Raw genomic sequence first — 15193 nt, 5'->3', positions numbered from 1 at the left:
CACCAGTTGGTGACCACTGGTATAGACTAGTTTCTAAAGTTGGCATGCCCCCACTGGAGTCTGCCTCTACGGAGGACGAGCAGGAGCTGGGGCCAATGGAGGACGAGAGGGTGGTCCTCCTTGGCTTTGGAGGAAGGTGGGGAGGATTAGGAGGAGGCAGCCCCGGGCCCCTCTGGCTTGGGATGGCTTGCCAACAGGGGGAACAGGGACAGGACAACCGAGAAAGGGCAGGCAGTGAAAATGAGGAGCGAGAGAGCTCAGGCGATGTGCAAGGACAGCTCCCTCCTGATTCGCAAGCACAGAGAGGAGGAGGGAACAGCATAGGCCAATCCGACAACTCGGGAGGAGAGCGCCCCACCCCTCTTCACAATGCACACCTAGGGACTGAGACTTAAGGAGACGCTGTGGGGAGGGGCATTTCTCGGGAAGAAATGCTGAATTTGTGGAGTTTTGTGTGCTGTTCCCGCCGTCTGGAGTTTGCAGGACTGTTTGCCTTCTTCCTTGCTTCGTGAATTCATTGCCTCTGCCTTGTTTTGTGGATTCGTTTCCTTGTTCCTTTGCCTCACTGGACTTCTTGCTTTGAAGCCGTTGTGCTAACAGCGTTTTGCTGGACTACTCGCAGCCAGGGGCGGCTCTGTGTGTGTGTGTGTGTGTGTGTGTGTACGCTTTGCTCCCAGACTTGCATAACGTGGGAGCATTTGGGGGAAAGTTGGGAGCATTAAAGGGGAGTCTGAATTCTCAGCTGGCCTTCTGTGTGGCCTTCGTGCCTTGTCCCGGGTCAACACAAGTTTTCTTGGCAAGGTTTTTAGAAGTGATTTGCCCTTGCCTTTTTCACAGAACTGACACTTAATGACTGGCCCAAGGACACCCAGCCAATTTTGCATGCCTAAACTGGGACTAGAACTCCGAATCTTCTGGTTTCTAGCCTGATGCCTTAACCACTAAACCAAACTGGCTCTTTCCACTCCCACACACAAAAAAATACACTTAAAGAGAAAATATAACAACCATAGAAGTGTTTCATACTTAGAACCCTAACAGTACAAAACAGATAGAAGTATTTTCAATATTATGAAAGGCATTTGTCAATTTGTGCTTTTCATTTGTGACTGATTTAAGTCCAGCATATGCCACAGTGGCTTAGTATTGGGTCCAGGAAGTTCAAAAGTAGGAATGGAAGAACAAGAACATCTTCCTCTGTTGCTTTCTAGCATCTGGTGTTCAAAGTATGCAAGTCTATGATGTCAAAGATTTTCAGGGGGCCACGGATAGCCCTGTCCTCCATGAAGAAGTTTTCTAACAGTGAAAACAATTAACCAGTGGAATTACTTACCTCCAGAAGTTGTGGGTGCTTCATCACTGGAGGCTTCTAAGAGACGGGACAGCCACTTGTCTCAAATGGTAAAGGGCCATAATGGCGAACCTATGGCACACGTGCCGGAGGTGGCACATAGAGCCCTCTCTGTGGACACGTGGGCTGTCGCCAGCTGCTCTTCTGGTTTCTGGGTCTCTGCGCATGCCTGAATGCCAGAAACCAAAAACCAGCTGGCTGGCACACATGTGAGCAACTGCCAGCTGGTCTTTATGTGCACCGGAGCACCAGAAACCCAAAGACCTGCCGGCCGATGCTCTTGCACATGCCAGCCAGCTGGTCTTTGAGTTTCCAGCGCTCCAACGTGCACAAAGAACAGCTGCCCAGTGCATGCATGTGCACCAGCCAGCTGGTCTTTGGTTTCCGGTGCTCCAACATACGTGATGACCAGCTGGCTGGCGTGTGCATGCGTACCGCCCAGCTGGTCTTCAGTTTCTGGCACTCTGCGCATGCACGAAGTCCAGCTGGCACGTTCCAGTTTGGGCACTCGGTGCCGAAAAGGTTTGCCATCACTGGTATAGGGTCTTCTGCTTGAGCAAAGAGTTGGATTAGAACAACAAGTCCTGTTCCATGGCTCCGGGTCCCATCCATTCAGAACTGGCCTGCGGAAATGGCATGGGCGTGAAGCTGCATTTGGGAAAGCAGCACATGCGTGCAAAACCATCCCCTCTCCCCCTCCACCCCTGCTGCCCCCACTGGTCTGCAAAGCTAGAACGGTTGGTGACCACTGGATTAGAAAACCTCCAAGGTCCCTTCCAACTCTGTTACAGATAACAGATAATCATAGTTGGAAGGGACCGTGGAAGTCATCTAGTCCAACCCCCCGCCCAAGCGGGAGACCCTACACCATTTCTGACAGATGGCAGTCCAATCTCTTCTTGAAAGTCTCAAGTGATGGCGCTCCCACAACTTCTAAGGGCAACTTCTGTTCCATGGGTTGATTGTTCTCACTGTCAGAAAGTTTCTCCTTATTCTCAGGTTAAATCTCTCCTTGTTCGGTTTCCATCCATTGTTCCTTGTATGACCTTTGGGTGCTTTGAAAAATAGCTTGACCCCCTTCCTCTCTGTGGCAGCCCCTCAAATATTGGAACACTGCTTTCACTTCTCCCCTGGTCCTTCTCTTCACTAGACTAGCCATGCTCAGTTCCTGTAACCGTTCACCGTATGTTTTAGTCTCTATTCCCCTAATCATCCTGGTTGCTCTTCTCTGTACACTTTCTAGAGTCTCAACCTCTTTTTTTTATAATGTGGTGACCAAAACTGGATGCAGGACTCTAGGTGTGGTCTTACTAAGGCTTTATAGGTTTTTTATGTTATTCTGTTTATGTTTCTGAATTTGTCCAGGTTTCCCTTTGAAACCATCTAAATGGCTCTCCTGTCCCATATGTCTTGAAAGCTAAACTCTGCTCTTGTTGAGGAGTCCCAAATCTGTGTGTGTGTGTGTGTGTGTGTGTGTGTGTGTGTGTGTGTGTGTGTAATTTCAAGAGGGTTGAAATCCAAGTTTGGATTTTATCCGTGTCCCCCATGTCATCTCTGATTTAGAAATTTGTAAGAATGATGGAGTCTCGCCTCTGAAGCAATCCCTTTTAATCCGTTTGGCTGCCCCTTTTTTGTGCCTCTTATCGGGTTCTTTAATTTCAGCGATCTGTGCGGTAAGTCCTTTTTTTTAATCTCAGGCTTTTTAGCCTCGCTGATCTGCGATACCAAAACGGCATCAAGGCTTTGCAAATGTTTATGGCGGGGGCTCGCAACTTGGGATGCCCAGATGTTTTTGCGCTGATAAGAACGGCAGGATAACAATATTTGGGTACCCTTGCTGGGAAGGACTGACCTATAGACTCGTCCCACGTCAGCTTTTCTGAACAAAAGCCACTTCTTACTCTTCATCTCCTAACAAGCCGAATTTCACCGGAAGCATCCAAGGTTAAAAGTTCGCTAAGTTAGGACGGTTGCCAGAAGAAACGGATTCAAGCATCAACATTCAAATAATAAAGGAAAAGGGCTTGATTGCCACACTTCCCGAGGGTTGACCAGAAAGACAAGTTGCCAAAAAAGGATGAAGCCAGTTCAGGATACTGAAAGGCAAAGGCCCATGTTTGGTGATCTTCGGGGAATGTGATCTTTCCTCTTGGCAACACTCTCCGAATTAACATCCACTAATGGCAAACATACATGCAAAGAATACACTAGCGATGCTTGTTTGAGAAATGTTTGGGAAGCTTCTCAATTTGCTTCTAAAATAAATAAATAACTGGAAGTCAAAACCCAACAGTGACCTCTTTTGCCATCCTCTTATTTGAAAAGAAAGAACAGGAAATATTCCCAGTGAATTCTTCCACCTCCATAGAAAGGAAGGGAGTGGATGCAGCAGCTACAAAAGGGAATTAAGATGTCTTGCTTGTGAGTCATTCCCTGGACTGCAGACAAACCTCAGGACACTCAATGCTTCCATTTCTCATCCTACCTTTATATTCATCCATAGAAATGAAAACAAACAAATAAATAAATAAGTCTGTTAAGTCATGCAAAATTACAACTCAGTTGCTAACGTTTCCACGCTTGTACCAAGTCAGCCATTTCTATAAAATAAATAGAAACATCTCTTTTCGGCAGCAGGATTTGCTTATAGAGATTGGGTGCTTTCAGATGGAATATCAAACAATAGCTTGGTCTTTAGGAGCGAGAGCGAATTTAACTTGCATGTTTCTATCTCCCTCTTTGCTTTTAAACAAGCAAGGAAATTAGAAACTTTCCTCTTTGGGTCAATGAAAAAAAATACAGCTGGCAGCTATATCTTAATGGGGAGCATAGTGCCATGTGGTAAACACAATCTCTTGAATTTAGATACAGAAACAAACCATGGTTTGCTACTCATTCCGACAAGCTTCTATCCCCTCACCTTCCAAGGGAGAATAGAATGGAATGGAATGGAATGGAATGGAATGGAATGGAATGGAGTGGACTGGAATGGAATGGAATGGAATGGAATGGAATGGAATAGAATAGAATAGAATAGAATAGAATAGAATAGAATAGAATAGAATAGAATAGAATAGAATAGAATAGAAATTACGGAATAGAATAGAATAGAATAGAATAGAATAGAATAGAATAGAATAGAATAGAATAGAATAGAATAGAATAGAATAGAATAGAATAGAATTCTTTGTTGTTGGCCAAGTGTGATTGGACACACAAGGAATTTGTCTTGGTGTAAATACTCTCAGTATACATAAAAGAAAAGATTCATTCGGCAGGAGTCGAGAATCATAAAGTACGACACTTATTGATAGTCATAGGGTACAATAAGCAATCAATCATACTAGGAAACAGTCAATATAAATCGTAAGGATGCAAGCAACAAAGTTACAGTCATACAGTCACAAGTGGGAGAGGTTGGGTGATAAGGAGTGATGACAAGATTTAACAGTAATAGTGTAGCCTTTGTAATAGTTGAACAGTGTTGAGGGAATTATTTGTTTAGCAGAGTGATGGCTTTCAGGAAAAAACTGTTTTTGTGTCTAGTTGTTCTGACGTGCAGTGCTCTATAGCATCGTTTTGAGGGAAGGAGTTGAAACAGTTTATGTCCGGGATGTGAGGGGTCTGTAAATATTTTCACAGCCCTCTTTTTGACTCGTGCAGTATACAGGTCCTCAATTGAAGGCAGGTTGGTAGTAATTGTTTTTTCTGCAGTCCTAATTATCCTCTGAAGTCTGTGTCTGTCCTGTTGGGTTGCAGAACCAGACAGTTATAGAGGCGCAGATGACAGACTCAATCATTCCTCTGTAGAACTGGATCACCAGCTCCTTGGCAGTTTGAGCTTCCTTGAGTTGGAGCCGAAATAACATTCTTTGTTGTGCTTTTTTGATGACGTTTTTGATGTTAGGTGTCCATTTTAGGTCATGTGATATAGTAGAACCTAGAAATTTGAAGGTCTCTACTGTTGATATGGTGTTGTCTAGTATTGTAAGACGGGGTAGTATGGGAGGGTTTCTTCTAAAGTCTACCACCATTTCTACGGTTTTGAGTGTGTTCAGTTCAGGGAGGAAATGCATATAAAATTAAGGGAAACTTGTACTAACGCAATTTTGCATTTATAGTAAGTAAAGGTAAAGGTTCCTCTCGCACATACATGCTAGTCGTTTCCGGCACTAGGAGCCGGTGCTCATCTCCGTTTTCAAAGCTGAAGAACCAGCACTGTCCGAAAACGTCTCCATGGTCATGTGGCCGGCATGACTAAACGCCTGAAGGCTTACGGAACACTGTTACCTTTCAACCAAAAGTGGTCCCTATTTTTCTACTTGCATTTTTACGTGCTTTCGAACTGCTAGGTTGGCAGAAGCTGGAACAAGTAACGGGAGCTCACTCCCTTACTTGGTGCTAGGGATTGGAACCGCCGATTTACAGTATAGCATTTATAATTTATAAATGTATAGATAAATTTATAGCATTTATAGTATAGATTTCCACATTTTCAAGCTGGTGCTAGATAGGTTTTTTTTAAAATTAGCTCCCATATTCTCAGAGATAAATCTATTCATGCTCTTTAATTTAGTTCTGCCGGCTATATAATTCTTGAAAAGTTGGGAGTTCTATCCTCCAGTGGTTTCAACAAATAAGGGACTGTAAATAGAACACAGATTCACAGGGCTGGAAGGGACCTCGGAGGTCTTCTAGTCCAATCCCCTGTTCAAGGCAGGAGACCTTATATCAGGGGTCCCCAAATTTGGCAACTTTAAGACTTCAACTCCCAGAATTCTGGCTGGAGAATTCTGGGAGTTGAAGTCCACAAGTCTTAAAGTTGCCAAGTTTGGAGACCTCTGCCTTATACCATCCCACTCAAATGGTTGTTCAGCCTATTTTTGAAAATCTCCACTGATGGAGCACCCACAAATCCAGGAGGCAAGTTGCTATTTCATTAATTGTTCTCTCTATCCAAATATTTATTTTTCTTACTTCTCGGTTGGATCTCTCTTTAACAAGCTTCCACCCATTACTTCTTCGCCAGCCCTTCGGTGCTTTGGAAAATAAGCCAATGTTTACTATCTCCTTTTCCCCTTGCCATTTGATTAATCATCATAATTCTTGCTGGCTTAAGTGAAAGTTATGAACATAACTACAGATACCAGAAAGAGATTTAAAAAGTCAAATAAAAGCTGCTATGGTCTCTGACATTTTAAGAATTCTCCTGGTATGAATTGTCAATTACACCCAAAGATATACTATAATAAACTTCAGATATTAAGTAAGTGTGTGAAATAACAAAACATCGTAGCTTTTACCTCAAGTTCAAATGTAATATATGAAATTGTTTGGCACAATCCAGAACATGCACAACGTATTTCTGATAGTATCCCAAATTTTCTCATTTAATTATTCTATATCTTAGATGGATTCCTGGACACTGTCTAGTTTTAGTCTTGGGCTAGAAAAAAAAAGATCCCTCTGGGAATTTTAATTAGAGAAAAGTGCTTATTTGGACGAGCAAACGGCAATCCAACAGTCAAATTTGGCCGGCATGAATTTAATTAGGGATAAAAATTCACTTTCAGCTTTGAGGCAGAGCTTATCCCTACATAAGAAACAGAAAGGACAATTTCCTGTTGGTTTCATTTGCCACACGAACCCAGCAGAAAACCATAATCTGCTTTGCCTGCTTTTCCACTTAGCATAAACAATGATTTGCTTTAGTGCAATAAATCCTAGCTAGTGATTGGATCAGTGTCCATAACTGTAGTTTAGCATGATGTGAAAACTTACTAGGGACATATGCTTAGTTTGCATGCTGCTCAAAGCTTCCACAAACCCATCAAGATGTTTATTTTATTATTTATTTGTTTGTTTGTTTGTTTGTTTGTTTGTCAAGCAAGTATTAGATAACAGGTATAAGTATAAACATGGTTGTGAATACATGAAATGGATACGAATAAAAAAGAAACAATAGGACAGGGATGGTAGGCACATTGGTGCGCTAATGCATGCCCCCTACAGACCTCTTAGGAAAAGGGTGAGGTCAATAGTAGACAGTCTAAGGTTAAAGTTTTGGGGGGTTTGGGGAAGAAACCACAGAGTCAGGTAGAGGATTCCAGACATTGACCACTCTGTTGCTGAAGTCGTATTTCCTGAAATCAAGTTTGGTGCGATTAACCTTGAGTTTGTATCTATTGTGTGCTCTTGTATTGTTGTGGTTGAAGCTGGAGTATTCATTAACAGCTAGGACATTGCAGTAGATAATTTTATGTACTATACTTAGATCGGACCGAAGGAGGCGTAGTTCTAGGTTGTCTAGGTCTAAAATTTCAAGTGTGGTGGCATAAGGTATTCTGCTAAGAGTAGAGGAGTGGAGAACTCTTCTTGTGAAATATTTCTGGACTTTCTCGACTGTATTAATATCCGATATATAGTATGGGTTCCAGACTGATGAGCTGTATTCAAGTATTGGTCTAGCAAATGTTTTGTATGCTCTAGTTAGTAGTGTGATATTACCGGAGAAAAAGTTATGCAGGATTAGGTTAACAACTCTTAATGCCTTTTTGGCTAGACAAGGAAAAAAAGCCTCAGGAATTGGCCAAGCAAGCCGTGATTACTTTGTATACAAGCAAGAGACAGGATTGATTGAGGAGTCCTTGATGCTCTCTGAGCTGGGTTGTTTTCTTTCCTAGGTAACATCATCAGTGCTAGTTAGTCTAGTACAGCGGTGTCAAACTCATGTCATCACGGCATCATCGCGTGACGTATCGCAACTTTTTCCCCCTTCATTAAACCAGGCATGGGCGGGGCTAACATGTGACACATCCGGCTCATGGGCCACGAGTTTAACAACCCTGGTCTTCTACTTGATGATGTTACCAAGTTTGGGTGATGAAATGTGTTATGATATGTACAGAATAACCCTTGAGTAACAAGGATATGCACATGGAAACGTTTATGAGAGTAGTTATGAATAATTATTCAGCCACACATAGCTACACTGAATTGAGTTAAAGTTTACTTTAAGAAATAGCACAGTCCAATAAACAGTCCAGGTCATATACGTTTAACAGTCCAAAGAATATCCAATTATAAAGTCTTCTTACCGGTTGCCTTTTTCATTTACAGTAAGCAAAATTATCAAAGTATAAGGACAGCAGCAACAGAATGTCAGAGAAACAGAATGTCAGAGAGGCAGAATGTCAGAGAGAGCAAGCCACGATCTCTAGAACCCTCTTATGGCAATTCGCAATACAATCAACCAATCGGAATCAATACAGTGATTTTGTCTTAAGGCTACAAACATACATTGTTGGTTTATATATTGCCAACCCAACTAATTGTTGGACAGATTCCTAACAAAATGTCTGCAAGAAAACAACCCAGAGCACCAAGGACCTTTCATTTCAACACTGAGCTATAAATATTCTTCTTTATTGGTAAGAGGGCTGATTAATAAACAAACCAATGGCTTAATGCAGGGGTGTCAAGGCCCATAGGCCAGATTTGGCCTGTGGGGTGTTTATGTTCTGGCCCAGTCTTCGTCAAACTGAATAAAAATACAAACTGAATTTAAAAGTAAAACCTTTTTTTATTGCGATGCTGGGAATTACTTGCATTCCCAACCAAAACTCATTAGTCACAGTTTCTCCAGATAAGAGCATGCTTTTCAATGCTGTCGAATGCTGCCAAGAAACGGAAGTCCAATTAAGGCTAACATAAACCAACCCAAAAACCCAGAAAAAACCAACCAGAGTAAAGAGCTTCACGAAGGATTTGGAGATTACTGAACTGCTTTGCTTCCTGCAAAGCTCTTCGTCATTGAGGTCTGACTTTTATCCCTTATGGGAGGGGCAATCACCTCCCAGCCTTACTCCCAAGTCTCCCCTTCTGCTTCAGCTGCTCTCGCCTTCTAGCAGCTCTGAGCACACGCGCACAGGGAACAGGCTCCCCTGGGTCCTCTGCTTCGCTGCTGCCAGACTCCAAAGGCTCCAAAAGCAGCACCCCACTCCCAGATGGTCCTAGCCCCATCCCTGCATCGGATGCAGGACCCTCATCCAAGTCCTCACCCGACTCCCTGACTGGTTCCCTTTTGTCCTCACTGTCCGATACCTCTGTTGTCTGCACCGGCTGCCGGCAAACCCCAACAGTTTAGATCTGACCCGCAGGGCCGTCCTGGAAACAGTGGACCAGCCTGCGGTGCCTCTACCGGCGCAAATGGAACTCAGGCAGGCCGCAATGGCCTCCTGCAGCCTTCTGCCAGTGAAAACAGAGCCCAGGGAGACCACGTGCAGTGCGCTAGGCTCCATTTTTGGCTGCTATGGGCTCCGTTTTCACTGGGCTGCATGAGGCTGTCACAGTGAAGTCCATCTGGCCATGCCCCCCCTGACCACACACACCCCCAGCCCCTTGAGGTCAAACACAACCCTGATGTGGCCTTCAATGAAATCAAGTTTGACACCCCTGACTTAATGTGTTTTGTGTATTTAAGGAAGACACGCACAAGATTTGGCTGTTTAGTACAAAAAACTACTGCCTCATATCTGCTTCTAGAATATATTGTTCTGCAATGGAGCCTCTTTTTTTGACAACCTAAGTCACTCCTAGTCAAGAAACATTTAAACACGGTTTTCTTGAAACCGATTTTATAGAATTCTGGATTCTGGCTACTGATTTTACAGGAGTGGATTCTAGTTGCAGACTATTTTAGGTGTCTGCTTAACACTCAACTCCCTATTCTCCCATGCTGCCAACATTTATTAATATTTTTATGTTATTATATTCTTTCACCTCCAGCTTTTCTTCTAATCTGCCACAAGCAGAAATTATCACTGTCGTGGGAAGTATGGATAATGGCTCTTTGCATTATCAAAAAGACTTCTCTAAATCTCATCACAAATTCATTAAACAGCAACTGCCCCGTTAATGAACTAGCGACAGAATTAGGTTTTAAGAACACAGTGCTTCTCCCCAAAAAACCAACCAAAAATCCAACTTTCTTTTCTTTTATTATTTTGTGTGTTTAATAAAAACTTCTAAAACATTTTTTTAAAAAATCCAACTGTGCCTTTAATCTTAAATGCTTGTACAGCATCCGAGGGAATGGTCAACCAACAGTACAAAATATTAAAAAGCTGCAAGAAAGAAATCTTAAATCTTAAAGGCTAACTCAGAAAAATTAGAACCTCAAAACTTGTTTGGGTTTCCCACAAAGATGAAGGAAGTCAACCTATTCTCCAAAGCTACAGAAGGCAGGACAAAAAACAATGGATGGAAACTAATTAAGGAGGGAAACAACCTGGAATTAAGGAGAAACCTCCCAATGGTGAGGACAATTAACCAGTGGAATAGCTTGCTATTGTTGCTAATGTGGGTGCTTCATTACTGGAGGTTTCTATAATGAGACTGGATGGACACATCTCAAATTGTACAGGGTCTCCTGCTTGAGCAGGGGGTTGGACTAGAAGACCTCAAAGGTCCCTTCCAGCTCTATTTTGATTGTATTGTTAAGTTCCGTCTATTTTGGTAAATGTCTATGGAGATTCTCAGTCATTCAGGTCGTAGTTGTCTCAAAGGTTCTTTTTCTTTTTCAAAAGGCAACTGGACTTTTTTTTTTTGTTTTTTTGAGGAAAAAGAAGTTTTGCTTTGCTGATCAAGCTTCTTGGACCAGAAGCCAAACTTCTTCCTCAAAAAAAAAAAAAAAAAAAGAACCAAGTTGCCTTTTGAAAAAAAAAACACCTTTTCAGTCCACATTGGTAGAAAATTACACAGCTGTATAAAGATGAGGCAACAAAAATCAAAGGTAAGTTATTGGGCTAATTTACTGAAGGTTAAGGAAAGTCTTTGAATTTGTAAGAAAATTTATCCTGAGACAGAAAGAAGAGAAAATAAGTTCTAAGGATGCTATGGGCAAAATCCTGCTAAGGCCAAATTCATTTCTGTGTATTTTAGCTTTTCTCCAAGGCGATACAGTAAATATAATGATTGTGCTAATCCTAGAGACACACTCAAACAATATTTACAATTTCCCATGGTTTTGCACTCAAGAATACTTCAATTCATCTGATTGTTATCAGATGGGGCAGGTTAACACCGTTTTTTTTAAAATCTCATTCCCTAACCTCCTCTTTCTTGTTATCTTTTGCAAATACTCTTTTGAACATAACCTAAACATTCAGAACAGCTCCTGACTTTACATTTAGTGGATCCAACAGAAATAAAATTTGTTCCGTGTTTTTTGTCTGACTATTACAAATCTGGTTTATAATGTGGAATTCCAGAAAAAATGTGTATTTTTTTTATTAAAAAGGAGTTAAAATGCATAGCCTATCATCATTATTATGTAAAATAGATATCTGAATTTCCAATTAGCAGGGCCCATTTTTATCTTGTTAGACTTATGTCCTGCTTTTTCTTCAGGCGGTCAAGGTAGCACGTAGGGATCTCCGCTTTCTAATATGACCATGAGGCCTGGGGATTATTGGTATTGTAATCACAATGCATCTGGAGGGAACCCAACTGGAAACAGAACATAGGAAGTCTACTTACAAAAGAGGAATCTCAACAATCAGCTGAATGAGGCAGCAGAGTAATTCTTCCATAAGATCTTCATATTCAGATCCTAAAAGAAAATAAGGAAAATTTATTAGATATTTCAACGTTAGTACAGTAATTTTGCTTCCAAATTTCCAGTTACCAAAGTTTAAACTTCACCAGCTTTTTTAAAAAAAAACAGTGTATTTTTAAAAATGGCTCAAAAATAGCTGGCTGAAATACAGGCTAGGAATTGGATTCAAATTAAAAACACCATGTTTTCAGATTGTTACCGTGTTTCTCATATAATAAGGCTGCGTCTTTTTTTTTTTTTTTTTTTGAGCCCCGAAAAAATGGCTAGGTCGTCTTTTCGGGGGTGACTTAATTTCCCCCCCCTTGCATCTTCGGGTGGGCGGGCGGTGACAGCTTGGATGTTGACCTCGGCGTTGGTGGGGCACTTCATATTGGTGTCAACGCAGGCATCACCATATCCGGGTGTGCAACAAAAGTACTTCCTAACGGCAAGCCCCCCCCCATTTCGCATGTTTTAATATAGGCCTTAATTTGGGGGGGGGGCTTAATTTCATTTCATGCCTATAAAACATGCTGGGACTTCCTATTGGGGGAGGCCGTATTGTTGGAGAAACAGGGTATTATTACACCTTCTAAATGGCAACAATTAATTCTAGGTTATCTAGAAATTGGTTAAAAGTCTCTATCAAACAGAAATCAAACTTTAAGGAAAGAAAGGAACTTGTGAAAACATTTTTGGTAGAAAAGAAGAAAATGAAACAGAAATTTAATCTATAATTCTATTTGCTTTACCATTCAGTTTCATTCAAGCAAGTATTATTCTTTACAGAATAAAAAAATCAGGGCTTTAATTATCCAAGAAAATTTGCAGGAGGCCAAATTGGCCTTATTTCCAGTCACTTTAATTCCCAATCAACTGGTTTGTAGTTTATTCGGGCTTAAATATTGGAGAACATAACTACTCAAAAGAAGTTTCTTTGCTTAGTCCATATGGGTATTAGATGATATTGAATCCCTTATATTTTAGTGTAAATCTACAGAATAAAGATCGTGGCTTACCCTGATTTCAAGTTATTGATCTCAGCATACAGACTTAGATGAGAATGATTGATTTTAAGCAGTAATGCCCTGATTCAAAGCAGTACAGCTTGTTTTCCCCAGGACAGAAACTACCAATCATCAGAATAAATTTCTCTTGTAACATATTGAGGGGGGAAAATATAATTTGGATAAGGAAGTTGAAAAGGGGACAGGCTGAATTTATACTGCACTTGGGATACCCAAACTGACCACCTTCTTCTATCTGCTTCCATCATCCAACATCCCAGATGACAGGCTCAAGATCCAGATGGATCTTGACAGACTTGAACCCTGGGCCTTATCTAACAAAATAGAGTTCAATGTAGAGAAAAAGTAAGGATTTACACTTAGGCAAGAAAAACAGAATAGAATAGAATACTTTATTGGCCAAGTGTGATGGGACACACAAGGAATTAGTCTTGGTGTAAATACTCTCAGTATACAAAAAGAAAATATAAATTCATTAAGAATCAAGAATCATAACGTACAACACTTAATGATAGTCATAGGGTACGATCAACAATCAAATCATACTAGGAAACGGTCAAGATAAATCGTAAGGATGCAGGCGACAAAGTTAAGAATCAAATTTTTAGGTACCGATTAGGTGAAACCTGGCTCAAAAGCAGTAACTGTGAGAGGGATCCTGGAATCCTAGTGGATAACCACTTAAATATCAGCCAGCAGTGTGCGGCGGTAGCCAAAAAAGCCAATGCAGTGCAACAGAGGGATAGAATCAAGATCACATAAAGCAGGGGTGTCCAACCTTGGCAACTTTAAGACTTGTGGACTTCAACTCCCAGAATTCCTCAGCCAGCAAAGCTGGCTGAGGAATTCTGGGAGTTGAAGTCCACAAGTCTTAAAGTTGCCAAGGTTGGACACCCCTGACATAAAGTATTCGTGCCACTTTATAAAACCTTAGTAAGACCATACCTGGAATATTGCATCCAATTTTGGTCACATTATAAAAAGATGTTGAGACTTTGGAAAGAGTGTAGAGGTTAGCAATAAAAATGATTAAGGGCTCGGAAACTAAAACATATGAAGAATAGTTGCAGGGATTGGGCATGGCTAATTTAGTGAAAAGAAGGACCAAGGATGACATAATATTAGTCTTCCAATGTTTGAGGAGCTGCCAGAAAGAAGGGGGGGGGGGGTGTCAAACTATTTTCCAAAGCAACAGAAGGTAACACAAGAAGCATTGGATAGAAACTAATCAAGGAGAAAAGCAACCTAGAACCAAGGAGAAATTCCTAACACTGAAAATAGAATTCTTTATTGGCAAGTGTGAGTGGACACACAAGGAATTTGTCTTCGGTGCATAAGCTCTCATTGTACACAAAAGCATTAGTGATAAATCATGATCATAGTCATCACAAACACGTTCATCATAAATCGTAAGATACAATACTTAGTGATAGTCATAGGATACTAAATAAGCGATCAACATAATCATGCTATGAAACGAAATAAAACAATATAAGTTGTAAAGATACAAGCAACAAAGTCATAGTGATAAGTAGAAAAGGAGATAGGTAATAGGAAGGATAAGAAGAAGAATAGTAATACAGTCTTAGTAAATAGTTTGACAGTGTTGTAGGAATTAGTTGTTTAGCAGTGTGATGGCATGCGGGGAAAACAGTCCTTGTCTCTAATTGTTCTGGTGTGCAATGCCCTATAATGCTGTTTTGAGGGTAGAAGTTGAAACAATTTATGTCCACAATGTGAGGGATCTGTAGATAGATATTTTCACAGCCCTCTTTTTGACCCATGCAGTATACAGGATACAGAAAACGATCAGCCAGCGGAATGGCTTGCCTTCAGAAGTTCTGGATGCTCCAACACTAGAGACTTTTAGAAGAGACAGGACAGACACTTGGAATAGGATCTTCTGCTTAAGCAGGGGGTTGGACTGCATGACCTCCAAGGTCCCTTCCAACTCTATTATTCTGTTACTCTGCTCATCACAAACTACAGTATAACTAGGGCATGTCCCAAGACTTAAGTGATCATTAGTTAACTTTTCGTAAGGTGAATGAAATAGAAGAAAACGAAAATATATTTGCAGGGGGAAAAAACTCTCTCATTTAGAAATAAATTAGGTTCTATGTTTCCTTTGGTCAAGCAAGGCCGAGGCATCGGAAGGTTAAAGATGGCCAACCATTGGCCGACCGAGATGCAATTAGCAATTCTTTCAGCTCAGCC

At 41.2% G+C, this 15193-nt stretch overlaps 1 protein-coding gene across 11 annotated transcripts in view; it reads right to left on the bottom strand.

The window, feature by feature from the left end:
- DYM (dymeclin) overlaps positions 1-15193 on the bottom strand; it is a 250890-nt gene that overhangs the window by 184768 nt on the left and 50929 nt on the right. For all 11 annotated transcript variants that reach the window (XM_087958660.1, XM_087958661.1, XM_087958655.1 and 8 more), the window contains exon 7: positions 11891-11963. In XM_087958660.1, the coding sequence (XP_087814786.1) occupies positions 11891-11963 (73 nt within the window). The remainder of the gene's footprint in view (positions 1-11890; positions 11964-15193) is intronic.

Source organism: Notechis scutatus, chromosome 2 (genome assembly GCF_049901735.1).
Source record: "Notechis scutatus isolate UNSWTSFEM ecotype Mainland chromosome 2, rNotScu1.2, whole genome shotgun sequence".
Taxonomy (NCBI): domain Eukaryota; kingdom Metazoa; phylum Chordata; class Lepidosauria; order Squamata; family Elapidae; genus Notechis; species Notechis scutatus.
Note: the sequence above shows the minus strand (reverse complement) of the source record. Positions and strands in the feature narration are given on the sequence as shown.